We start from the raw sequence: 27,413 nt of genomic DNA on the forward strand, positions 1-27,413 counted from the left end.
CTGAATTGATGTGTGTGGCTCCTGTTACCACCTAGGGCTATGAGGATGAGACCATGTTGAGCAAACATACTGTTGTGGTTACATTGATCTGGGTGGTGTGTAGTTAATTACTTTTTTGAAGGGTTTTCTTCTCAGGGAGGGAGAGTTCTGCAAGGGTGGTGGGAAGATATGGAGAGACTGAAAAATGAGCAGGATTAAGGTGCATGATGTAAAATTCCCATATAATCAATCATGAATTATGCTAAAAAAGAAAAAAAGGTTGCAACTGAACCGGATGTTTAGGGCAAAAAGACCTCTAAGAAATAACTAGTTTCTTCTTTGTCTAGAAGCCCCAAAATGGCCTTGGATCTCTTGGAAGTCTTGTTCTTTTCAAAGGTCAGAGATAACGAAAGTGTTTAGAGGCTCTGATGCTTATCTCATCCCAAAGTAATTTTAGGGTTACCATTTCAGGAAGATGTTAGTGTAGATATAAAGGCTTACTAAAGAAAATTCATGGTTAAGAGAACAGAAACTGTGGCCTGGGTGGAGACCCAGTGTTCCAGGTGGGCAGGGTCCATCACCTAGGCATAGAACCCTCTAAAACCAAAACAAAGGGATAAGGAGAATAATTTTTCCTTGAGAGGCATGATGGTGCAGCACACATTCAATCCCTGAACTCTGGAAGCAGAGACAAGAAGATCTTAATGAGCCTTGTATACATAGCAATATATGGGACTGTTAAGGCTATTTAGTAAGATTCTGTGTCAAAACTTTTCCTTATTATTATTACTACCCATTTCATTGCCAGAATTCTCCCTACCCAGTGCAGTCCCTACATGCTATGCTGAGGTCCAGTTGGGTCTGTGTATCTCACGGTGGCCAGATTAGACAGGAAAAACTTTTCCTTTTTTCTTTTGTCTCTTTCATTTGGATTTTGGATGCTCACTGAATCTAAGTATAACTTTTCTGGTATTTTAGGCTCCTTTGCCTTTTCTAGAAGTGCCCCCTTTATACCGTGTGGCAGTTTGTTCATCATATGACTGACCTCCATGGATTTTTAAACAGTTTGAGTATATTTCTCCCTTTACTCTTCCACGGTCCTCCTCTGTGAGATTGCTGAGTTGTATACTTGCCTGAACTTAGAATATTCCCTCATAACTTAAACAGATTATCTTTGGACTTTCACTTGAGTACATTTTAAATTTCTCTTATTAATGAGATTAAGAACCCCCCAAATAGAATCCAATAATCAAAGCTTTACAGCTCTGAACTATCAATGCTTATGCAGAGGAACAATAGGGAATTCTGAGTTGGAGGTGTCCTTGTAATGAAAACGTTTGTGCATATTTCCACAGCTTTTCACCATAGTCTCAGTCTTTTCAAGAAAGGTGATGTCAGATATTCAGGGTCCAATGTGGCAGAAGATGAAGAGAAGATCTGTGGAAAATGATATCTTATTCATTACTCCTTTTACCTCTTATGCATTGTATCTTAGTGCTGTAATATTCTTGGTACTGCTCTCCTCCTGTCCTGAGTGGATGAGATGCCCATGTCACAAAAGTGTCATCCAAGCCCAGTCTCTGAGTCATACAGTCTTTTTGAGTCTATTCCTTATGTTCATGGAGAGATCAAAGCAGAAACAGTCCTTGTTACAGGTCTCTGGAACTTTTAAAAATTACTCCATAATGTAGATTACTGTTTTCCATGGATCTTTGCCTTCTACTTTCTATGGTGACTTCCAACAGGAGCAGTGAGACCAATACCCTATATCCTACCTTAGGGTTCATGTCATTCACATCCTTTAGGCCTCTTTGGACATCTTTATTGACCCTGAGTAAATCATTACTGTAGGAGCTTGGGATGTCTCAAAGGGTTCTAAGAATTTCCTGAGAATCCTCAGCAACATGTCATCAACACAGACCCTAAATTTGTTTTTACAAACATCTCGGCCTTCTTACTGATCCTGCCTCTTCTATGTTAGTTCATAGACTGATATTACCCTGGTGCTTTGAATAAAAAATATTCTTGCAGACTGCTGGGAGGAGAAGGTGAACAGTAGTGAGGGTGGCCACGCCAGCCTCCTGAGAGGAAATGCTTAAACAGCAATGCTACAGGTCAGACAAGGCCAGACCACAGGGAGGAGACGTGTGAGCAACAACTAGGTGAGCCAGTCTAGGCTGCTGGGATGAGAAATATAAGCAGCAGAGCAACAGGCCAGCCCAGGCCAGACAGCTGGGAGGGGAAACGTGAGCAGTAGCACAAAGGGCCAGGCCAGACGGTTGGGAGGAAAAGCAGGATCAGTAGTGTGTTGAACTGGGACAGACCACTGGGAAGAAAAGTGGGAGTAGCAATGTATCAGGCCATGATAATATCAGTGGCCTCTAGACATTATCTGACCACTGGAGCTTCAGCTTCAACCCTGCCAACACTAGGAGGTATGATCATCTGAGCCTTGGGCCGATAGGCACCTGGAGGAGCAATGACCAAAGGCTCTCCTCTGCCTACACCTGAAGAAGAATCAATGGACCCACAGCCCCCAACTATACCAATTGGAGGAAAATGGACCCTCCTGAAACACAGGCTCTATCTATTCTGATTGGAGAAAGAGATGGGTAGACAACAGGGTAAGAATACACTCAGCAGCATACAGAGTAAGAGAGAACCACCAGAAACTGGTGGTTCTACAACTGCAAGGCCTGAAGATCCCAGTGCAGATGAAACAGAAGAAAATGACCTTAAAAATAACTTTATGAAGATGATTGGGGTTCTTAAAAAGGAAATAAAAAATGGCCTTAAATAAATGGAGGAAAAGACAAACAAAAATTGGAAGAAATCAACAAATTCCTTAAAGAAAACCAAGAAAAACAGTCAAACAAGTGAAAGAAACAGTTCATGACTTGGAAACTAAAATAGAGAGAAAACTAAAATAAACACAAACCAAGGGAAATTGGGAGATGGGATATCTAGATAAATGATCAGGAACTACAGATGCAAGTATAAACAACAGAATACAAGAGACAAAAGGAGAATCTCATGCCATGAAGACATGATAGAGGAAATAGATTCACCAGTCAAAGATAATGCTAAATCCAATAAATTCTTAACACAAAATGTCCAGGAAATATTGAACACCATGAAAAGACTAAACCTAATAATAATAGGAATTAAAGAAGGAGAAGTCAAACTCAAAGGCACAGAAAATATATCCAACAAAATCACAGGAGAAAACTTTCCCAACCTAAAGAAGGTCATGCCTATGAAAATACAAGAAGCTTAAAGAACACCAAATAGACTAGACCAAAAAGAAAGTCCCCTCATTACACATAATAATCAAAACACTAAAATACAGATTAAAGAAAGAATATTGAGAGCTACAAAGAAAAAAACTAAGTAACATAGAAAGGCAGACCTATGAGAATTACACTCAACTGCTCATTAGAAACAATAAAAGCCAGAAGGTCCTAGTCAGGCTTATGCAGACACTAAGAGACCATGGGTGCCAGTCCAGACTACTATATCCAGCAAAGCTTTAATCAACATAGACAGAGAAAACAAGATATTCCATCACAAAATCAGATTAAGCAATATCTATCCACAAATCCAGCCTACAGAAAGTACTAAAAGGAAACTCCAATCCAAGGAAGTTATCTACACCACAAAACAGCCGCACTAGATAACCTCACACCAGCAAATCCCTGGTGTGAGGGAAGAAGAGAAACACACACGACTACCACCACCAACAACAACAAAAACAAAAATAACAGAAACTAGCAACCCCTGGTCATTGATATCCCTTAATTTTAATGGACTCAAATAACTATAAAAGGATACATACTACCAGATTAGATACAAAAACAGAATCCATCCTTCTGCTGTATATAAGAAACATGCATCAACTACAAAGACAGACATTACCACAGAGTAAAGGGTTGGGAAAAGATTTTCCAAACAAACGGACCTAAGAAAGAAGCTGTGGTAGCTATCCTAATATCTAACAAAATAGATTTCAAACTAAAACTAGTCAAATGAGATGAAGAAGATCTTTTCATATACAACAAAGGAAAAATCCATCAAGATGAAGTTTCAATTCTGAACAGTTATGCCCCAAATACAAGGATACCCTTATTTTTAAAAGGAACATTACTAATGCTTAAATCACACATCAAACTCCACACACTAAAAGTGGGAGACTTCAATATACCACTCTCACCACTGGACAGGTCTGCCAGACAGAAATTTGACAGAGAAATAAAGAAATAAAGGATCTAACATATGTCATTACTCAAATGGGCTTAATAGACATCTATAGAACATTTCATCCAAACATAAAAGAATATACCTTCTTTTCAGCACCTCATGTATCTTTCTCTAAAATTGACCACATTCTCAGTAACAAAGCAAATCTCAACAGATACAAAAAAGTAAAAAGAAATAACCCATGGTGTCTTATTGGGCCATCATGGCTTAAAGTTGGAATTCAACAAAAATACTAATTGCAGAAAGCACACAAACTCATGGAAACTTAACAATACTCAACTGATTCACCACTGGATCAAGAAAGAAATAAAGAAAGAAATTAAAGACTTTCTAAAATTCAATGAAAATGACTGTACAATATATCCAAACTTATGTGACACAGTGAAAGCAGTGCTAAGAGGGGAATTCATAGCAATAAATGTCTACCTAAAGAAGCTGGAAAAATCCCACACTAGTGAATTAACAGAACATCTGAAAGCCCTAGAACAAAAAGAAGCGAACTCACCTAGAATGACTAGATGACAGGAAATAATCAAACTGAGAACAGAAATCAACAAAATAGAAACAACAAAAACAATACAAAGAATCAATGAGACAAAGAACTGGTTCTTCAAGAAAATCAGCATAATAGACAAAGCTTTATCCAAACTAATGAAAAGGCAGAGATTTAACAAAATCAGAAATGAAAAGGGGAACATAATAACAAGCATAGAGGAAATCCAGAGAATCATCAGGTCATACTTCAAGAACCTGTACTCCACAAAATTGGAAAACTTAGAGGAAATGGAATTTTTTTGATAAATATCACATACCAAAACTAAATCAAGACCAGTTACACAAACTAAATAGACCTATAACCACTAGGGAAAAAGAAACGGTTATCAAAAATCTCTCAAACAAAAAAAGCTCAGGACCAGATGAGTTCAGCAAAAAAATTCTACCAGATTTTCAAAGAAGAACTGATACCAATACTCCTCAAGTTTTCCAAACAATAGAAACAGAAGAAACATTGCAAAACTCTTTTTACAAGGTGACAGTTATTCTGATAGCCAAACCACATAAAGACATAACTAAGAAAGAAAATTACAGATCAATCTCCCTAATGAACATTGTTGCAAAAATACTCAATAAAATACTGGCAAATCAAATATGAGAACACATCAAAAAAATTATCCACCATTACCAAGTAGGCTTCAACCCAGAGATGCAGGGATGGTTCAACAAATGAAAATCCCTCAATATAACCCACCATATAAACAAATTGAGAGGCAGGAAGATCTCTGTGAGTTTAAGGCCAGCCTGGTCTACAGAGTGAGTGTCAGGACAAGCTCCAAAGCTACAGAGAAACCCTGTCTTGAAAATCCCAAAAATAAATAAATAAACAAACAAAATGAAAGAAAAAAACATATGATCATCTCATTTGATGTTGAAAATGCCTTTGACAAAATTCAACACCCCTTTATGATAAAGGTCTTGGAAAGATCTGGGATACAAGGAACATACCTGAACATGATAAAGGCAATATACAAAAAAATTAACAGCTAACTTCAAACTGAATGGAGAAAAACTCAAAGTGATCCTACTGATTTCAGGAACAAGACAAGGCCATCTACTCTCTCCATATCTCTTCAATATAGTACTTGAAGTTCTAGCTAGAACAATAGGGCAAACATGGAGATAAAGGGAATGCAAATTGGATAAGAAGTCAAACTTTCACTGTTTGCTGATGATATGATAGTGACACATAAGTGACCCCAAAAATACCACCAAGGAAATCCTACAATTGATAAACACCGTTAGTAGTATATCAGGATATAAGATTAACTCAAAAAAATCAATAGCCCTCCTATACACAGATGATAAGTTGTCTGAGAAAGAAATCAGGGAAACATCCTGTATTGAATCTGTAGATTGCTTTTGGTAAGATTGCCATTTTTACTATGTTAATCCTACCTATCCAAGAGCATGGGAGATTTTTTTCATTTTCTGATGTCTTATACAACAAAGATTTAAAGTTCTTTTCATACAGGTCTTTCACTTGTTTTGTTACAGTTATCCCAAGATACTTTATGTTATTTGTGGCTATTGTAAAAGGTGATGCTGGCGAGGTTGTGGAGAAAGAGGCACACTCATTCATTGCTGGTGGGAATGCAAACTTGTGCAACCACTTTGGAAATCAGTGTGGCGATTTCTCAGGAAATTTGGGATCAACCTACCCCAAGATCCAGTAATACCACTATTGGGAATATACCCAAGAGAGACCCCATCAATTGACAAAAGTATCTGTTCAACTATGTTCATAGCAGCATTGTTTGTAATAGCCAAAACCTGGAAACAACCTAGATGCCCTTCAATGGAGGAATGGATGAAGAAAGTGTGGAATATATACACATTAGAGTACTACTCAGCAGTAAAAAACAATGACTTCTCGAATTTTGCGTGCAAATGGATGGAAATAGAAAACACTATCCTGAGTGAGGTATCCCAGACCCAAAAAGAGGAACAGGGGATGTACTCACTCATAATCGGTTTCTAGCCATAAATAAAAGACAATAAGCATATAATTTGTGATCCTAGAGAAGTTAAATAAGAAAGTGAACCCAAAGAAAATCATATGGTCATCCGCATGGAGAGGGGAAGTAGACAAGATTGCAGGGCAAAAACTGGGAACTTGCGGGTGAGGTGGCATGGGGCAAAGGGGAAATGGGATGAGAAACATGAGAAAGGGAGGATGGGAGGAGCTCGGGGGATTGGGATGGTTGGGATATAGGAAGGGAGGATATGGGAGCAGCGAAGTATATATCCTATCTAAGGGAGCCATCTTAGGGTTGGCAAGAGACTTGACTCTTGAGGGGTTCGCAGGTGTCCAGGAGTATGTCCCCAGCTGGTACCTTGGGCAACTGAGGAGAGGGAACCTGAAATGACCCTATCCTATACTGATGAATATCTTGCATATCACCTTAGAACCTTCATCTGGCGATGGATCGAGGTAGAGACAGAGTCTCAATTTGGAGCAACGGTCTGAGCTCTTAAGGTCCAAATGAGGAGCAGAAGGAGGGAGAACATGAGCAAGGAAATCAGGACCACGAGGGATGCACCCACCCACTGTGACAGTGGAACTGATTTATTGGGAGCCCACCAAGGCCAGCTGGTCTGGGACTGAATAAGCATGGGTTGATTCTGGACTCTCTGAGCATGGCGGACAATGAAGGCAGATGAGAAGCCAAGGACAATGGCACTAGGTTTCGATCCTAATACATGAACTGGCTTTGTGGGAGCTTAGCCTGTTTAGACGCTCACCTTCCTGGACATAGATAGAAGACCTTCGTCTTCCCGCAAGGCAGAGAATTTGGACTGCTCTTCAGTATCGAGAGGGAGGGGGAATGGTGTGGGGGTAGGAGAAGAGGAGTGGGGATAGGGGGAGGGGAATGGGGGGAGGGGGCAATATTTGGGAGGAGGGGAGGGAAATGGGAAACGGGGAGCAGGTGGAAATTTTAATTAAAAAAGAATAAAAATAAATAAAAAGGAAAAAAAAGAGAGAAAAAAAATAAAAAAATCATACTGGGTGAGATAATCTACACCCAGAAAGACAAATATAATATGTACTCACTCATAAGTGGCTTTTAGACATAAAGCAAAGAATAACCAGCCTACAGTCTACAACCTCAGTGAACCTAGACAACAAAGAAAACTCTAAGAGAGAAATACATGGATCTGCCTAGAAAGGAGAAAAAGACAAGATTTCCTGAGTCAACTGGGATCATGGGTGGGGGGAGAGGTTGAGAGTGAAAGGGAAGAAAGGGGGAAGGAAGTGGAGTGGGAAATACATATATCAATTAAAAGCAATAAAATATAAAAATATTTCAAAGTCAAGTGCCTATGAGCCTCAGATAGATAGTAAAGAAACAGATAACTCCAAGGTTACCATGTAGGGAAAATGGTAGAATGATACAAATTAAAAGAGTTCATGTAAAAAAAACTATTGGAATATGATTTAGCACACAGGGGGACCTTAAAATGTACTGTTAATAAGTATGTTATTAAAATTTTCTTTCCCTCAAAAAAAAAAGAAATATTCTCTATATTCTAGGATATCTTAATACTTGTTTTCCAGTGGGTGTTACTTTTTGGTGAGGTTTAGGTAGTACAGCCCTTCCAGAGAAAGTATGCCAAGGAGGTGAGCTTTGATATTAAAAAAACCTTGTCACACTTCCAGTTTATTCTCTATGTTTCATGCTCTCCACCGAGGATGTGAGCTCTTAGCTCCCTGATCTGCCTTCCAAGCTTCTCAGACTTTATGGACTCATATGCTGCTGTAACAGTAAGATCATATTACCCTTTTTTTCTATAAATTATTTTCATCATGCTATGTTGTCACGTCAACAGATAGTAACTAATACCCACTCCATTCCTCCTAACTTACACTTAGGCCTTCTGCTTCTTGTGCATGTAGATGGCAGAGGTACCAATCACCAGTAGCAGCTTGGGTCCAAGGAGCACAGCTACAAGGATTTCAGCAGTATCTGATGTCTTCAGTTCTGGAAATCAAGTGGTAGGAGGAACAGAGAGGGCACAAAGAGTTTATCATCAGAGACCTTTACCCAAGCCATTTGTGCACTTCCAAGCCCATCAAAATTCTGAGGAATTTGGATCTCTGCCCTATCCCAGCTTCAATACTTCAAAGAAGAAGATGCAGTAAAGAGATTCCTAGTTTCCCAATGGTCCTACCATAGGTCACCAACTTGCGCTTCTAGAAAAATTGGGTAAGAATTTATACTCAATGCTGCATAGCACTTATTTTTATGAACAAAAGTTTCCATAAAGAAGCAGAACCTTCAAATTGTACCTTCTGTAATTATTATTAACTGTTTGGAATTTAATGAATTGGAGAGTTTGGCATGTTGCAAGTCCAGAGCCAAATTATCTGGCCATATTCAGCTCTCTTAATAGCCATAATTGCTTTCTTCTGTACTTGACATAAAAGCTTTGTGAAAATTCAAATAATTTGAAAGTACAAGCAGAATAATAGCTTTTCTTTAAAATGTGTTAACTTAGCAAATTCCACCAACCAAGATACCAAGGGTGTCATTAGATGACATCTGAAATCTCTACCAGGGTTCTCTTCTGTGTAACCCACCTCTTCTGTGTTTCTACCAATACAATGCAAAAGTGTCTTAACTTATGGCTTTCTTTGTTTTGTTCCTGAAAAAATTGCTTAAAAGTTCTTCTACAGTGACCTTTAAGGTGACCTAAATCTGTATTCCTGGGCCTTGATCACCCATATTTTGATCTAGAATGAACTATTATGGTTTAAGGATTACTATTTACTCTTCATTGTGGAAGCTGATCTGTAGGTAGGCTCACAAGGTTAGTGGGATTCAGAGAAGCTTCTCACTGCTGGTATCTAGGACGATCCCTGGGGCACTGTCCTTGGACAAGACAGGTTCAGTCTCTCAGTTACTCAGCAATAGCTGTGACAGTACGTGCACACAAAGATGGTTCATTGGAAGAAAGATTGTTGACACTATACCTTGTTTATATAAAAGCATCCTGAAAAAAAATTCAGATGCGTGGCTAATGGAGCCTGGTGAGTTGGCAAACAGCCTGATCAAAACACTTGCTGAAAACATGCAGATGCCTTCTAAAATTTTTCTCTTGTTTAGGAAGTGGTGTTTGTAATTTAGAAATTAATCAAAGGTTAAAATTTTGGTTTAGGAATAGAAATAGACTGATTAGGTTGTACATTGGTTGTAGTGATTGCCTAACATGTAAGGTTAGTTGGGTTCCTAGGTTCAATCCCTAGCACAACAGCAACTACAACAGCAGTAACAATAACAACAACAGCAAGAACAAGCAAACACTTTAGTAACCATTGCCTATAATATTAATACTAGCAAGATGTAAATAAAAGAATCATATGTGTGAGTATTACTAGCCCAGGTTTCCTGTGACACTCTCTATAATAGGTAGTTATAAATGTCCACCTACCTCAAGCTAGACTTTCTTAGGAAGAACATTTCTGCTAAGGAATTGTATAGATATGGTTGACCTGTTAGTGTATCTGTGGCAGATTATCTTGATTGTTAGTTGAGATGGTAAAGACCACTATGAGTGTGTGTGGCACCATTTTGTTAGACATAGGGTTAAACACCGCGTAAGAAGAGTGAAGAAAGTTAGGTGAGCATCACACAGCAAACAGATAATTATGTTTGCATTTGTTTTTCTCTGCTTTTGACTGTGGGTGTGATGTTTGAGTTCTTGAATTGACTTTCCTTGTGTATCCTGGAATTGCAAACTAAGCAACACATTTATTTACTTGAGTTTAAAATAAAACTATAACATTTCCTGAAAATACAAACAAACAGATAATAACAAAGACAAAACAAACAAGAATGAAAATGGTCTTCATGGGGTCTTAGGAAGAAGCAGATACCCAACTTGATGCAGCAGAGTTGAGTTATGAATTCTATTGCCTCTTCCCTCCTCTTCATCCCCAAAGAATTCTCAGTGGCCATCCCATGGCTCAGCTCTCTGAGGAGTTGCTGTGTCTTTTGTTGTCCCTGCACTATGATCCCTTGGATCTCTCAGCTACGCAGCCTGTTTCATACCTGTTTTTATATCCACAGTTCTGCCTTCCTACATTCACCACAGAATATTTCCTTGGAATTCTGACATGGAAGAGTAGTCAGGATAATACTCTTAAATAAGAGAATTTGGAATTTGTTTACTAAGCTGTCTGGCACTGAAGATCCCAACTCTAATGCCCATTGTTCCCAGGGCTTGTGGTAGAGGTATAATTATTTAAATTAAACTTGCAGGGAATAGTTATTCATAGAAAGATAATTCTTTTGTTCCAAGCATTGAAGTGAATTGCCTTGTCCCTCAGTTAAACCAAAAAGAGCAAATTAAATCAGGAACAAGCAGAATAAGGTAAATACTATCCTTAGAATAGCAAGAAATGACTAAGTAAATGTCACATCAAGAGAATAGAATCTTAGCTGGGTGGTGGTGGTGCAAGCCTTTAATCCCAGCACTTGAGAGGCAGAGGCAGGTAGATCTCTGTGAGTCAAGACCAGCCTGGTCTAAAAGAGTTAGTTCCAGGGCTGGAGAGATGGCTCAGTGGTTGAGAGCATTGCCTGCTCTTCCAAGGGTCCTGAGTTCAATTCCCGGCAACCACATGGTGGCTCACAACCATCTGTAATGAGGTCTGATGCCCTCTTCTGGCCTGCAGACATACACACAGACAGAATATTGTATGCATAATAAATAAATAAGTAAATATTTAAAAAAAAAAAGAGTTAGTTCCAGGACAGACTCCAAAGCTACAAAGAAAGCCTGTCTCAAAAAACCAAAAAATAAATAAATAAATAAATAAATAAATAATAAATAAATAAAAAATAGAAACTCAACTTGGGCAAGTTAAAAGCATTTTTTTTTCTACAATACAGTTTTTCCTAGCTGAGCAGCAATGTAGTTCACCTTTCTGAGACTTGACTAAGAAGGAACCACCTTTTCCTGTTTTCATCTTTCTTTCAGGGCCTGTCAGAACCCAAGCTTGCTTTATCTGATACTATTGACTGCACTACTATTTTTCTATAGCTCCCTCCCCATTTGTTGTTCACCATGTGATTAAATTTTGTGCTGGCTAGAATAGCATGGGATTTTTTGTTTGATTGTTTGTTTCTTGTTTTGTTTTCCCATTCTTTTCTACATTACCAAACTCTGAGAATCTGATAAGATTTAGAGTTTGTCTGCACAAGGGATATGTTTTTATTTTTAAACTCTAATTAAATTCTCATTGGACTTCCTGTCCTTTGAGTCCATTCTTGAATGAATGGTTGTAAGAATCCCATGACAGGATCCAATTTCCTATAGATCATTTGTTGACCCAGAAGTTATTCCCCCAAATTTTTGTAGCAATTTTGAAGAGAGAATAGTAGAAAATCAATGAAATACAAACTGAAAAAGTAGATATGATTACTGAAAGAATTTTGTAAATATTGGAAATCTTTCAGAAAGACTGATGAAATAAAAGGAATATGACAAATTTTCCACATCAATACTGAGAAAGGAGCATTATTATAGTTACACACACACTTAGACTTTAAAAAGACAATATGATCATCTAATAAATTTTATAGCAAAAGTTTTAAAACTCGCATAAAATAGACAAAAAGTTCTAAACTTATTTGTTATTGGGCAAACTGTGAAAAGTGATGCTTTTTGAAGAACCTAACTTTGTTTCACACAAAAAAGTCTATAAAGTAATTTTGAAAAGACAGTTCATTTGAAATATTGTTGGGAATTATAGTTAATTTCATTGAATATGATGATGGTATTGGATTTGAATGAAAATATTCTTATTTACCTGAGCACCCATTGTGAACTGTACTTGCAAGTGTATGAACATACATGACAGATCCATCAGAAGGAATAATTATGTATCATTTATATATTTCCTACTCTAAGGGAGTTTGTATTTTCTAGACTTTACTGTTCTAATAATGGTATAATGGCTATTTGGTTGACGTATCATTTATCCATCAGATAAAGCTCACAACAAAGGCTGTATGACAGGAACCTGAGGTTTTAAAAAGTTAAGGGAGTTGATGGCCATGCCTGGTGTTTAATGAATGGGAAATAAGACATACTTATATAAAGGGTCCTCAAACTCTAAGTCCTAGGATAGTAACAAGTCAATGAGAGATACTTAACTAGAAAAATTTGCCTTATGCACTCTTGATGACCATGCTTCCACGGGCCTTAGATTTCCCCTCATTACCTTAGACAAGATCACATGGTCTCAGGGTAAAAACTCAACATCCCTATTGCTTCTCTACCCCCAGATTCACTGTCTATAAAACTGATGACTCATTAGGTAATTAATGAAGAGCAAAAGATGACAGAAAAATTGAAAGCTTCATGTAGTATGTGTGGATTCATGGTCTGTATACACAGATATTTGTCCTTTATAACAAAACAGGAGGAAATGAGGCCCCCGATATGATCACTCACAGTCAAGTGAGTTGCTAATCTACAGTAAAACTGCAGCTCCTCAGGAGGTCTGTTGGAATTACATTCAAGAGGTAGCATAGGACACTGAGTGAGGACCCAGATATTAATGGAAAAGTGTAAAATGGAATGGAGACAGGGAAGGTACTGAAAAGGAAGAAGAAGATGAACATGATATAACAAATGTTAGGGCAAAAAGTCAACAGGTAAGATTCTAGGGTAGGATGATGCCTTCCTGTCCCACTTATTTAACATCTGTGAATGTTAACACATAAATGAAAAGATGCATGAGACCCATGGGAGCTTGACAATGAGAGCTTGCTTTAACTTTCTAGTTAGTTTGTAGATATTAGGATTATCACACAATAACCAAAATGCTACCTTTGACATTCGAAAAGAGGAAAAATTAGCAAACAGCCAAGAAGTTTGGGTAGAGAACTTACTAGACATGGTGCTAATACCTTGTTCCCTCTGACGTGCACTAACCATCACAGTGTGAGTTTTTATTTCCAGTGGCTGTTGATCATGCTCAACTTGGCAGGTGAGTATTATGTCCTCCTCATGGGCTGATACATTCACTATGTGCCAGCTGTTCCAGCTGTAGGTTCCATCCTTGTTTACAGTGAATGTAGAAGGGTCTTCTATCTGGGATATATTTCCATTCTCTATCCAGGTCAACCGAAGCTTAGAAGGATAGAACTTATTCACCTGGCAGGTGACACCTATCAGATTCCATACCATTGATGGCTGCTCACTGATCTCCAGGGTGGGTGAAACTGAAACAATACAATCAGCAGCTGAAACTTCAAAGCCTAAGTAGAGAAAGACCCCAGAAGGGAAGCTGAAGTATAGAGGAACCATTCTCATTGCAAGTTCATCATGGGGACAGGTTGATTATTTGTGCCAGCGGAGAGCCCCCAAACATAGCTCCTGTCACATGGATGCACAGGGTATCACAATAAGTGAAGTAAGTAAGCACAACTCCCAGGTGCACTGAGAAAGCAATAATAATAGTAAAATGGATGAAACTGCCAGGAATCAGTGTGTGGCTCCTAATCAGTACAACCGAAATTACTTCTGATAAAATAAATACAGTTTCTGTTATGTGATGGTCGCAGTCTATGATTCTGTGTGGTATGCATGAATGTTTGCTGGGAACTATGGACCAAACTATTCTGAAAGAATAAGAGCTTGAGCTTGTTTTAGAGTCATTTACCTCGAATGATGTCAGATAATTTGGCAGTTCCACGAAGCGGGCCTTCTCGCAAGGTGTCATGGGCCACCTCACAGGTGATCTGAGAGTGGACATCCCCAGCACTCAGCACCACCTGTGCTGTGCTGGAGATACTGTAAGAGGTGCTTTCTCCTTTGGGGTTCACAGTAGTTTGGAAGTGAGGGAGCTCATTTCTGTCTTTGAACCACTTCAATGTGATGTTCCGAGGGGAGAAGCCATGGGACTTGCATGTGTAGTTCACTGTCTGCCCAGGAGCAACTCTGGCTGCAGGACCCAAGACCAGGGGAGGAGACGGTTTAGCTGCAAAGGAGCACATAGACAAGGGTGTGATTGTGATGGCCACCACTGCTGACATAACATTGGAGGAACCTTCATATACATTATTCCCATTGTCATTGTTTGTTGTGGTGCTTGGGATCAATACCAGAGCTTCAGCCATACTAAGAACCTGCTCTACTCCATGGTGATAACTGTGCCGCAGACACAGACATTAACTATTTATCCTCTTCGTTTCGTTGTTTGTTTGTTTGTTTTTTGGACAGGATTGTCCTTCTGTTGTGTCCTTTGTTCTTTGGTCTCCATAGTTTAGCAAAGATCCCCACCAGTTAATGAGGAAGGGCAAAGCCTGGTGGAATTCTCAGTCTGGACAAAGGAAGATAATTATCAATGTATTTTATATTTTCTATCATTTGCTCTGCTGCCTTCCTCTGGAAATCTAGGGAAAATATTTTTAGATTTACATTTATAGTAACTCAGGAAATAACATGACAGAAGGGCAACAAAGCTGGAACCCTTCATACTTCTCCCAGTCATTTGTTTTTTTCTTCTTTTACTTACACACTAACAGATCTCATCTGTGCCAAGCCTGAATTTAACATTGAGAGCTCACTAGTCTGTATCTTTAAATGGGCTTCAGTCAGACTTAGTTTGAGGTTGAAAACAGTGATTACCATTTGTAGAAAAAGCTAAAGGTGGTTCATGTCCTCAGTGTTAATCATAAGAGACACAGACAGAAGCTTGTTGAAAAGACAATAATGCTCCCTGGTTGAAAGCATACATTTGAGTGGACTAGTGGGAGGAAGACAGTGTGCTGTGCAGATGTCCTGTGCTGAGGTTAGTATGTGTGATAGGCTGTATTTGGAAATATACACATTTGTATTTCTATATATGTGGCTCCTCAAATGCGCATCAAACCATGAGTGTAACCAAATGTTGTTTGAAGTCAATCTATCTAAACATGAGCATGCCTGATGTCCCTCCAGGTTTGAGGGACCAATCACTATTTATCAGGAGTTTCTGGTCATCTTGACATTGTTCAGTTTCTAGTGACCAACCCTTTGGTGGGATTAATACCAAATTTCATGTGGGTGGACAATTTACACAGGCCAAATGACAAAACTTATCCCAACAGGTGATTAATTTGAATCTTGATCTTTATCTAATGAGCATCAATGTCCCCTTCCATAAAAGCTGAACAAAAATATCACCATAAAAATGAAAATAAAGGTAGAGTACTTTGCATAAGTATGTGTTTACAAATCCTATGTATCAAGCCAGCTGTTACTAGATGTGAGATCATATATTTATTCTTTGCCACTGTAACCTGTGGCATAAAGGCATAAAATGCCATGCCTCTAGATTGTTCCTGCCCCTACTCTGAAAACCCTATGTGAGGAGCAGAGCCCCTATACTAGTAGTTCTCAACCTTTCTAATGCTGCAACTTTTAACACAGTTCCTCGTGTGGTGGTGACCATCAACCATAAAATTATTTTTGTTACTGCTTCATAACTGTAATTTCACTACTTTTATAAATCATAATGCAAATATCTGAGATGAGACTAAAAAGTTCTTTTCAACCAGCAGACGGGTCTTGAACCACTGAGAAACGCTGTTCTGCACCCTGACATCCTCCTCTTTCTTAGTGATCTTACTAAGTTGTTCAGTGGCTTTTACAGCACAATCAGGACTGCAAGCACTTCCTCCAGAGGGCTAATTATAGAGAGCAGAAGAGCCCGAGAAGGTTGAAGGACACCACATACTGTGTCATTAAGGTAGAGTTCTCAGTGAAAGAGAGAAATGTCAGACCTCAGAAATTGTTCTTCTGTAGTCCTGTGCAATATATGAGAGTTGCACCCTGAGATTAGAGTTGAACAGCATTCTTCCCTGGTTGGATCTCCTCCCTGAGAAATATCCCAGGCACGTTACGTGGGCTTTAGGATATTGTGAGCAGTATGGTGGGCACTGCTATTCTGAAGCATAAGGGATGGTTCTGCCTCAGCTTGGTGATGTAACAGGTCTATCAAGGGACTAATCACAAATATCTCCTGTTGTTTTAAAAAATTGTATCTGAGGAAATTTTAAACGCAAGCTGCATATTAAAACATTCTGGAGACATTTAATGTTTTAGATGGTCCCATATCGGACCAAATAAAGAAACACGAATCTTAGATTTATCTGTTTCCCACATTATTCCAAAGAGAAAATGTGGTGCACCACGCCCGTCTGCGCTCTATGCACCGCCATACCCTTCCTGAGCCAGGCAAGGGGCTAGAGATTGAGGCACACAAAGACAGACAGAGAGATGAGAGACAGAGACACGGGTCATCCTTGAAGCTGGAATGACCCAAGAATGCCCCCTGTATTGTGTTCAGGGGCAGTTTATATAGAGATAGCCATGCCCTAGGCAAACGCACTAGAAACCACTTTCCTGCCATCAGGAACTCCTGAGGGTCTGGTGCTTAGAGCAGCTGTAGGCACTCAGAATCAGGGGAAAACAAGTTGTTTCAGGATCTGGGGATTCACAGCTCCCAACAAGAAAAGAGAAGCCAAGCTGAGAATCACTAACCCCCTACCCCCAAATTAATTGATAACTAAGGCTTGGAGAGGTAAAGTAAGAATTCAAGGTCACATGACTTCTGAGTAACAAAGCTCACATTGATGAAACATTTCCTACAAGTTGGGAGTTTCTCTAAGTGTGTTATATGGCTTCACTCCTTCAGTACAGCAGGCCTATATACTGTGCTAGTTGGGAGAATCTGCCAAGTGAGTCCCCCCTGTGGAGGGTTGACTTCACTCCTTCACTAGAGCAGGCCTATATACTGTGCTGGCAGAGAGAGAGAATCTGCTATGTGAGTCTTCCCCCCCCCCTCCATGGAGGGTTGCCCTGGGCACACATGAGAGAGGAGAGTGCTGGGATGCATATTGGGATGCCTATACAGACACTGTCTCATTCCTCTCTCCTGCAGACCACTGCACTATAGCTGCCTCGAAATGTCACTGATATCACCATCTAAAATGTGTTCATAACATTGACCAGGGAACGTGGCTGTTGTCATCACAGAAAAGTGAGTGCAGGTATCCATGTTCTACAAGGGGAAACTGTCATTCAAATCCAGTAAGTTATCCAAGTTGTACAATGACGATGCCACTTGGATTCTGGGGTGCTGCTTTGCTGTGTGATATACAGAGGGCCCAGCATCTCCCTCTAAAGGATCTGTGATCATCACCATGCCACAGATGAGGACCTGCTGTGAGGACCTGCTGTGTCTCAGAGGTCATTTCTGTGTCTCACATTCATTTACCAAAACAAAGTAACTGTCCCCATTTCTGTAATTCTGCCGCTGCCTCTCCGTCTCTAAGAATTCTACTTGAGGAATTCTAGCCAAAATCCTTGTTCCAGATAACTCCAGAAAGGAGGCTCTTTTCTAGGGGGCTCCTGCAAAACCTGCTTTTCTCCTTATTTCATGGATAGACCACATTTTCAAGACTGGACACAAGAGGCAACTATGTACTAGGCTTCTGTTGTTCAGAGAGAATAAGCTATGTAGGAGGAATGCCATGTATGCTGTGTTACTCTACGAGGCAGGGTGATTTAGTCAAACTTGACTCTTTCTCACCTGCTCACCCCTCATGAGACCTCTTTGAACCTCAGTGTTTTCTTCTCTAAAGGGAAGAAGTGACCTCTCCCCTATAGAACATTTTTAGGTAGAAAACAACAGACAAGCAGCACATAGCACACTGCTATTTCATTTCTCTCTTTCCATCTACTTTCTCATCAAGGGAGTCCTTAGGGACAATGACATGTCAGATAAATCTAGTATCAGTGGAAGTCTATGAATTGTACATTGACTGAGCCACTTGCTGGTTGTAGTTGTCCAGGCATTGCATTACCTAGAACATTAGTGTCTTTATTTATGGCATCTATAGTGTCAGGATAGTCACTCCTCTTGTCTCTCTCTATTGAGGGGTTGTGAGAAGACTTCCTATACCATACCCAGGTAGGAAAATGGTAGCATCCTTATGAACTAATTCATCTTCAAATGCAGCAGGTCTCCTTCAGAGGGCATGACCTTGTTACCTGGACTGTTGGTATACAAGTTTCTTTACTGTAGCACTGCTTTAGTGGCAATGAATTGAAACAAATGAAACATTCATGATCTGGGATATTTATTAGTTTGTCTCTAGCTGCTGGACTGTGACACTTTGTTTATACAAGGAACAGTTCTCACTTTAATATGGAGTGATAGTATGGCTACATTGGTGTAACTTTCCCACCACTACTACTAGCATCTGATGTGGGGAACATCTTGTAACCTTGGGGATCTGATGATGAATGGAAATTATGGTTGAGTTTGAAATATTCTGACTCAGCATCTCATATGTACCAGGCTGCTAAGTGGAGACAGTGTTCCTTGCCTGGACTGTAAGAATCTGGTCTAGAGTCAGATGTACGTTCAAGTCCAGATCCTAACATCAGTTGGCTGTGTGGTCATGGGCAGGGCACTGGCAAACTGGGTTCACATCTCAAACAGGATGAACTATACTTCCTGCTGTAAAATTGCTAGAATCAAGACCAAGAAATAAGACTTCAGGCCTCTGTCAGGAAGTGATGGAGGAATTACTTTCATTTAATAAAGAAACTGCCTTGGCCCATTTATAGGCCAGCCCTTAGGTGGGTGGAGTAAACAGACAGAATGCTGGGAGAAAGAAGCCGAGTCAGGGAGTCGCCATGATTCGCCCACTCCAGACAGACGCAGGTTAAGATCTTTCCTGGTAAGCCAGCTCGTGGTACTACACAGAATATTAGAAATGGGTTAGATCAATATGTAAGAGCTAGCCAATAAGAGGCCGGAACTAATGGGCCAAGCAGTGTTTAAAAGAATACAGTTTCCATGTAATTATTTTGGGGCATAAGCCATGCGGGCGGCCGGGTGCCGGAGACGCAGCCCCGCCACTCTTATTACAACAGAGTGGCACCCAACGCGCTAATGAACTCCACGTAAAACCTGAGAGGGCTTAAACAGGAGAGAGAGAGAATTCAAGACAGTTTTTTGCTGTTTGTGGGTTGCGTGTGGCAAAGAAATTGTCCTGACTCAGCAACAGGAAAAAAACTGGCTGTTTTAAAATGCTGGCTTTCTGGGCTGTGCCGCCATTGCGATCTCTGTCTGGCTCCTGCGGGAGACAGAGCTTTTGAATGGAGCATTTGGAGTAAAGTGCTACGATTTGTTTGATGGCAACTAGACTCACTGTGTGCCTAAAAGGAAGTCATTTTATGCTGCGGCTCAGAGGCACAAACAGCTCCACCCTGCTACTGGTGCAATGTGCAAGGATCAGAGGCACGAGCGGCTCCGCCATATTGGACTGGGCGGGGCAAGCAGGCAGTACCTGTTTTTGACCTAGGAATGTCACAGCTTAGATTAAGTGCTTAGCGATTTAAAAGCACAAAACAAAATGCTCCTGGATAATAAAAAAATTAGATTCACAATAGAACTGATTCAGACACTGTTGGATAAATGTACATAAGCTTGAGAGAGAGAAAAATATATATATAAATAATAAAATTAATGTCTTAAAAAAGGATAAAGTCTTTAAAGAGACAGAGTACAGATACTTATAGATTAAAAGAAATAAAGAAAAATAAGCCACATAAAAATGGAAAATTCACAGAGAGTCTGGATTCTTTGTATTATTGTGTTTTCTTTAAAATTTTTCACTGTGAAGGAGCTAACTACAGAGAGACATTTCATTATATGGGCTGCCAAGCTAAACCAAAATGGATACAAGGGTATTATGATTTCAGAATATGGGTCTAAGGATATGATGCTTTGGAGAGGGTCTTCTTTTGTTTTCACAGAGGATGAGACTCTGTGGATTGTGGCTATCCCAATGTGGTATGATAGACCACGCCCTCCTGAAAGGTTGCTGTGAACACCCTCAAAAAATTACTTCACTCAACTGCCAACTGAGATGACCCTGACACACAGGTTATACCATGAAAGACCTAATTAACGATGCCCCCATTCAGCAGGAAGCAGTTTGGAGAGAAAAAAACTGCGCCCATATTCCCAAATATTGTTTATAAATATTCTTTTACATTTAAAGGGGGATATGATATAGATATGAATAATTTGCATTGGTATAGATTTTAAGGTCAATTTTGTTATATGTATACGTATCTCTGATCTTGATTAAGGTATTGTGATTGTGTAGTTCATTTAAAAATGTAACGTATAATTAAGAAATATAGGTTGTTAGTGGATAATCATTGACAATAGTCAAGCTTGTAGTCATGTTAGTTAGATTTTCTAGATATATAGAGATATATTTCAATTAGATAGGCATTCTTCATATCTTTCAAAGACTGCAGAATATGGCATTTAATGTTTTAATAACTTAGGGCTTTTCATGACAATGAGACACATCTGCTCCTGTCAGCACCAATCTACTTCAAGAGGAAGATGGGCATCGAAGAGGATCCTTATGGAGTTTGATAGCCACTTGGGCAAGAAACTGTTCTTGCCTGGACTATTGCATAAACTGGACACAAAGAACCCGCAGAGAGAGGACTGCTGAACTTGCCTAAAGGTGAGATGGTCTTTCGGGGTTCCTGACTCATGAAAGAGTCTACGAGACATTCTGCAGGACACAGCAGAAAGTGACTGAACTGTCTTTGGAATTTTCCTGCTTCATGGAAATGTCTGCTGAAAACTATGGGCCTGTAGGCTGAAGACAGATGCCCCAACAGTACAAAATAACCTTGGGTGACTGTCCAGGCAGTGAGATGTCTCTGTCATTTCTAGAGTTTTGGATCTCTTGTTTGCTTAGGTAATATTATATCCTTCTGGGGTCTTTGATGGAGTTGAAGAATGGTTAGTTATAGTTATAGTTTTCCTTAGTTATGATAAAATAGATATAAATATTATAACTGTAATTCTTGCTTGATAACTGTTTTGCTATATGTAATCTTACTATGTTAAAGTGAAAGCCTTTCTTTTTTGTTTAAACAGAAAAAGGGGAAATGATGGAGGAATTACTTTCATTTAATAAAGAAACTGCCTTGGCCCATTTATAGGCCAGCCCTTAGGTGGGTGGAGTAAACAGACAGAATGCTGGGAGAAAGAAGCCGAGTCAGGGAGTCGCCATGATTCGCCCACTCCAGACAGACGCAGGTTAAGATCTTTCCTGGTAAGCCAGCTCGTGGTACTACACAGAATATTAGAAATGGGTTAGATCAATATGTAAGAGCTAGCCAATAAGAGGCCGGAACTAATGGGCCAAGCAGTGTTTAAAAGAATACAGTTTCCATGTAATTATTTCGGGGCATAAGCTAGTCGTGCGGGTGGCCGGGTGCCGGGGACACAGCCCTGCCGCTTATATTACAACAAGGAAGTTCAAAGTGAATGTCCTGATGCCTACGCTGGTCACCAACTCCAGGACTTAACTCTACATTGCCTAGAACCTTCAGTGCCTGTGCAAGTAGGATTCAAAATGTTTCAAAAGACCCAAGACAAAGATGTAAACCAAGGGTGAGAGATTCTACAGTGAATGTGGGCACATATCAAACTCAGTGTGCTGTGGATGAAGAGAAAATGAGAAAAGCACACTGTGCCAAGTACTTTTAACTTTTTGCCTTGATTTTATTTTCCTCTTGGGAGGGAGGTGACACACATCTTGGGGAAAGAGCTCATGTTTGCCTGCTTCTTGCTATCTGTTTGACATCTAGAATGGAACCTGCCATACACGAGGCCCAGGTTGTCTGGCATAAAGAGAAGACTTAATTGGGTGAGGTAATACACTCTGGAGGCTGTAGGCCAGGTTTGTCCCTGTCACTGAACAAGGCATCAGCTGTCTTTATGTAGCCACTAGACAGGGACAGATCGAGAAGCGTAGGTATTGTGAGGCAGACAAGGGTATGGGTTCACCCCCATTTACCAGAAATGGAACCACTTGCACACAGCATGTCCTCTCCTTAGCTTCCTTGGCCCACAGCTGGGTAAAGTCACCCTATGAGCATGAAGGTCACTTACAGGCTTGCTTCTTCATTGTTGATCACAGAATCTTGGACACAATTTGACCAGTTGTAGATATGAGGGACAAGGACAACACAGTACTTACCAAGGACATACAGCACTGTGCCTCCCCCAGACAGAAACTCCTTGTCAGAGTCTGCTTTCTGAAACTTCACACAATAGTAGGTACCAACGTCAGCAGTTGTGACATTACTGATGCGGATGGAAAAGTCCAAGTTGTTTCTCTTTGTAGCATCTGTAACATTTGTGACTCTGGGAAACCTCTTTCCTGTATAATTATATATTAGTTGTCGACTCTGCCCTGTGCCCCTGAACCACATAATGGGCCCCACAGGTAGCTTGGAGGTCACAGTGCAGTTCAGAATGGCTGACTCTCCAGCAGGGACAAAAATTGATTTCTCAAGCTGAATCACCTTCAGCTCCCGTGAAGCTGCTCCTGCAGAAAACATCAGTTAGTGCTCATCATGATGGGAACCCACAGCCTCCTCTAGTTTGTCATCAAAAAATGTTGTTGTAATATGAGCAGTGGGGCTGTGTCCCCGGCACCCAGCCGCCCGCATGGCTAGCTTATGCCCCGAAATAATTACACGGAAACTGTATTCTTTTAATCATTGCCTGGCCCATTAGTTTTAGCCTCTTATTGGCTAGCTCTTACATATTGATCTAACCCATTTTTAATATTTTGTGTAGTACCACGAGCTGGCTTACCAGGGAGGATCTTAACCTGCGTCTGTCTGGAGTGGGAGAATCATGGCGACTCACTCACTTGGTTTCTTTCTCCCAGCATTCTGTTCTTTCTACTCCACCTACCTAATTTTCTGTCCTATTAAAGGGGCCAAGGCAGTTTCTTTATTACTTAACCAATGAAACAACAGATAGAAAGATGACCCACCTCCATCATTTCCCCTTTTTCTGTTTAAACAAAAAATGGCTTTCACTTTAACATAGTAAGATTACATATAACAAAATAGTTATCAAGCAAGAATTACAGTTACAATATTTATATCTATTTTATCTTTTATCATAATTAAGGAAAACTATAACTAACCATTTTTTAACTCCATCAAAGACTCCAGAAGGATATAATATTACCTAAGCAAACAAGAAATCCAAAGTTCTAGAAATGACAGAGACATCTCATTGCCTGACAGTCACCCAAAGTTCTTTTGTACCATTGGGGCATCCATCTTTAGCCTACAGGCCATAGTATTTAGCTGTAGATATTTCCCAACATGCAATAACATGCACATTAATTAGAGAAATAAAACCCCGTTTTAAGTTACCAGTTTTTAAAATATGTATTATTATCACATTAATTAATTAATTTCATGTGCATTGGTATTTTTCTTCCACATAAGTCTGTGTACCAAACATATGCCAAGTGGTCAAGGAATCTAGAAGAGGGTGTCACAGACCTTGTAAGTTATACGTAGTTATAAGCCACCATGTGGGTGCTCAGAGTTAAACCTGAGTCCCATGGAAGAATAGCAAGTGGTCTTAACCTCCAAACCATCTCCCTCCGACCCCAGCATTATATTAACTTCAAGAACGACATATTTATTTATTTATTATGTATACAATATTCTGTCTGTATGCCGGCAGGCCAGCAGAGGGCACCAGACCCCATTACACATGGTTGTGAGCCACCATGTGGTTGCTGGGAATTGAACTCAGGACCTTTGGAAGAGCAGGCCTTTGGAAGAGCAGGCAGTGCTCTTAACCTCTGAGCCATCTCTCCAGCCCCTCCACCTTACCTTCTAACACCCAATCATCTCTCATAGCAGTGCCATCAGTTGAGAACAAAGGCTTTAATACATAAGTTTTTGGGTGTATTTCATACTCAAAGTATAACATTTGTACTAGAAAAGTCCACAATACTGAAGTAAATTCCTAAGATTAATTAGCCAATAAAAACCAAAGTTGCTCTAAATACCACATTTTAGAAATTTCAATCCATTGGCTATTCTATTGCATTGGAGACTGTAGGAAAACACGATCATGGTAGGGAGACAGCAATAATGCAAAACAAGGCTAAAATGTGAATATAAAGACAGAGCAAGGACACACAATGTCTGTCAGTGAAATATTCACCTTTAATGCTATCATGTGTATTGGTGTTGTCCTTGTTCCAGTAACAGTATATGGATTGAGAAAATTGTTTTTTATATATATTTAGGTATATGTGTGTGTGTGTGTGTGTGTATGTGTTTGAAAGAGAGACAAAAACAGAGATAGCATATAAAGAGAGTGAGGGAGAGAGTGAGAACAGTTAAAAAACAGTCAATGAATTAGAGAATGGGACTAGGGAAAAAGATGTAATTATATATTAATTTGAAAAAATTAAAAACAAAAAGTTTCAGGAAGTGCTAAAATCATCAGAAGGACCTATCAATTATTGCTAGTATCAGTTTCAGTGAGAGTATAGTGAGGACATATTAAAAGTTTGACTTCTATTATTAGATGACACAGTAGATCCCCTAACCAAAATAGGAAGCCTGAGGGCTGATAAGCCCTGACCTGAAGCCATCAAGTTTTTCTCATGAACAAAGAAGGAACTGAAGACAAATAACCTTTGAGAATCATGAGCAAGGACCACTCACAGTGTCAATAATCCTAACCATGAGATGAAGGGGAAAAAGCTCCCTGGAGAATATCAACAAGATTAGGGATGTGTGAGTACCTGGTATAGATGAACTGCTTACACTCTACATATCAAAGCCATAGCCCAGTACCTCATAATGTGACTATATTCAAACCAGGGTCTTTGAAGGAGTAAATAGAAATTAAGGTGTATCTTAACCCAATGTTACTGGTTTCATTTCAAGAAACAGAAGATCCACAGAGACAGTCTGAAGTAAGATCCTGTGTGGAGAGGAGAAGGTATAATTTATAATAGAAGAGGCATCATGGAAGAAAGTATCTTAGTGGGCATCTTGACCCTGGATTTCCAGCCTCCAGAACTATGATGAAATGAATGATTATTGTATTGATTACCAGTCTGTGGTACAATGCCGTGGCAATACTACCAATAAAACACAAGCACTAGTAAGACAAAATTATAGTACAGCCTCTCAAAGCAGCAGCACTCGGTGAGAAGTTTGTGGTCAGATGAGGAAGGAACTGGAGGACAGATGAGGAAACTTAGTGAGAAGGATGATGGCTGAGCATTGCCAGAGGCACTTTCCTCTGCCATGTCACTGCCCTTGACTTAGGAAGTGAGCAGAGAGTGCCAAGTGTGGAGACAGGCCATCAACAGCTTTGGAACTGATATGCTGTCTCTGATGGGACTCAGAGTTACATGTGGGGTTCTACTAAATTAAATTTGTTAGCTGTAATATTAGAAAAATTTAATTATTTTTCAATGACTTTATGATAGAATATTTCTGGTTTCCTGTGGCAACCCATGGACTCACAGAGCAGTGCTTTAGACACTGCCTCTAGAAAATGAACAATGTTCTGAGCGTCTCTCCTGTGGCAGTTCTGTTGTTTACCTGGAACCCTTTAGTTCTATTCATAGTGAAGGGGACACTAGCCCACTGGAGCATGTGGCTCTAACAGACATTGACTTTCTCCCCAGTTCTTTCTGCTGTGCTAAAAACCATCAGATTACGTTCCTGAAGCTAGTCCCCTAAGGTCTGTTCTAGTATTTGGACAATTCCTTTCCCTGAGGCTGACTGCTAATGTTCTGCTATCAATGTATTAAAATCCAGCAATCAAAACCCTTCCTGAGATCACATAATTAACATGCCCAATTAAACTTAAGCACCTCTTTCTAACATGGGTTTTCCCATTTTTCCTTTATAAAATTACATTTTCCTGTGTGCCAAATTTGTCTCATCTCTTTCCAGGACAAATATCCCAGTTCCCCTTCCCTGGTTCTCTTCCCCTTATGCCTCTTCCTCTGTCTTCTGTCATTCTCTCTCTCTCTCTCTCTCTCTCTCTCTCTCTCTCTCTCTCCCTCTCTCCTCTCTCTCTCTCTCTCTCTTTCTTTCTTTCTTAAAAATTTCCACCTCCTCCCATTTCCCTCCCACTCCCCCTCCCTCTCCAGTCCTAAGAGCAGTCAGGATTCCCTGCCCTGTGGGAAGTTCAAGGTCCTCCCCCCTCCATCCAGGTCTAGGAAGGTGAGCATCCAAACAGACTAGGCTCCCACAAATCCAGTCCATGCAGTAGAATCAAAATCCAGCGCCATTGTCCTTGGCTTCTCAGTCAGCCCTCATTGTCAGCCACATTCAGAGAGTCTGGTTTGATCACTTGCTCCATCAGTCCCAATCCAGCTGGCCTTGGTGAACTCCCATTAGATAAGTCCCACCATCTCAGTGGGTGGACATGCCCCTCACAGTCCTGACTTCCTTGCTCATGTTCTCCCTCCTTTTGCTCTTCATTTGTCCCTCTGTAGTAAATAAATCTTTGTCCTGAGAACTGGGTCTGAGAACTTGAACTTGGGGGTCCTGAGTCAATACTTTCCCTTTCACACAGGAGATATGGTTGTACCCCTAAGATAAGCTCACCTGAGAGTCCCAGCAGTAGGGCCAGCAGCAGGACACCGTGAGGAGTGTGAGGCCAGGAGTCCAGGTCAAGCATGTTGAGAGCTAAGGAGCTTGCTCAGTTCAGTGTTTGTGCT

The 27,413-nt window shown here is 40.1% G+C and overlaps 1 protein-coding gene across 1 annotated transcript; it reads right to left on the reverse strand.

Annotated features, from left to right (window-relative positions):
* On the reverse strand, positions 1-27,413 carry LOC130873070 (signal-regulatory protein beta-1-like). Its single transcript, XM_057767596.1, has 6 exons — positions 27,301-27,413; positions 22,878-23,228; positions 14,465-14,782; positions 13,710-14,024; positions 8,660-8,774; positions 1-1,416 (listed from the first exon to the last, which is right to left on the reverse strand). The coding sequence occupies exons 1-5, from the start codon at positions 27,371-27,373 to the stop codon at positions 8,662-8,664; spliced, it is 1,170 nt and encodes a 389-aa protein (XP_057623579.1). The 5' UTR covers positions 27,374-27,413; the 3' UTR covers positions 1-1,416; positions 8,660-8,661.

This window comes from Chionomys nivalis, chromosome 4 (assembly GCF_950005125.1).
Source record: "Chionomys nivalis chromosome 4, mChiNiv1.1, whole genome shotgun sequence".
Classification (NCBI taxonomy): Eukaryota; Metazoa; Chordata; class Mammalia; order Rodentia; family Cricetidae; genus Chionomys; species Chionomys nivalis.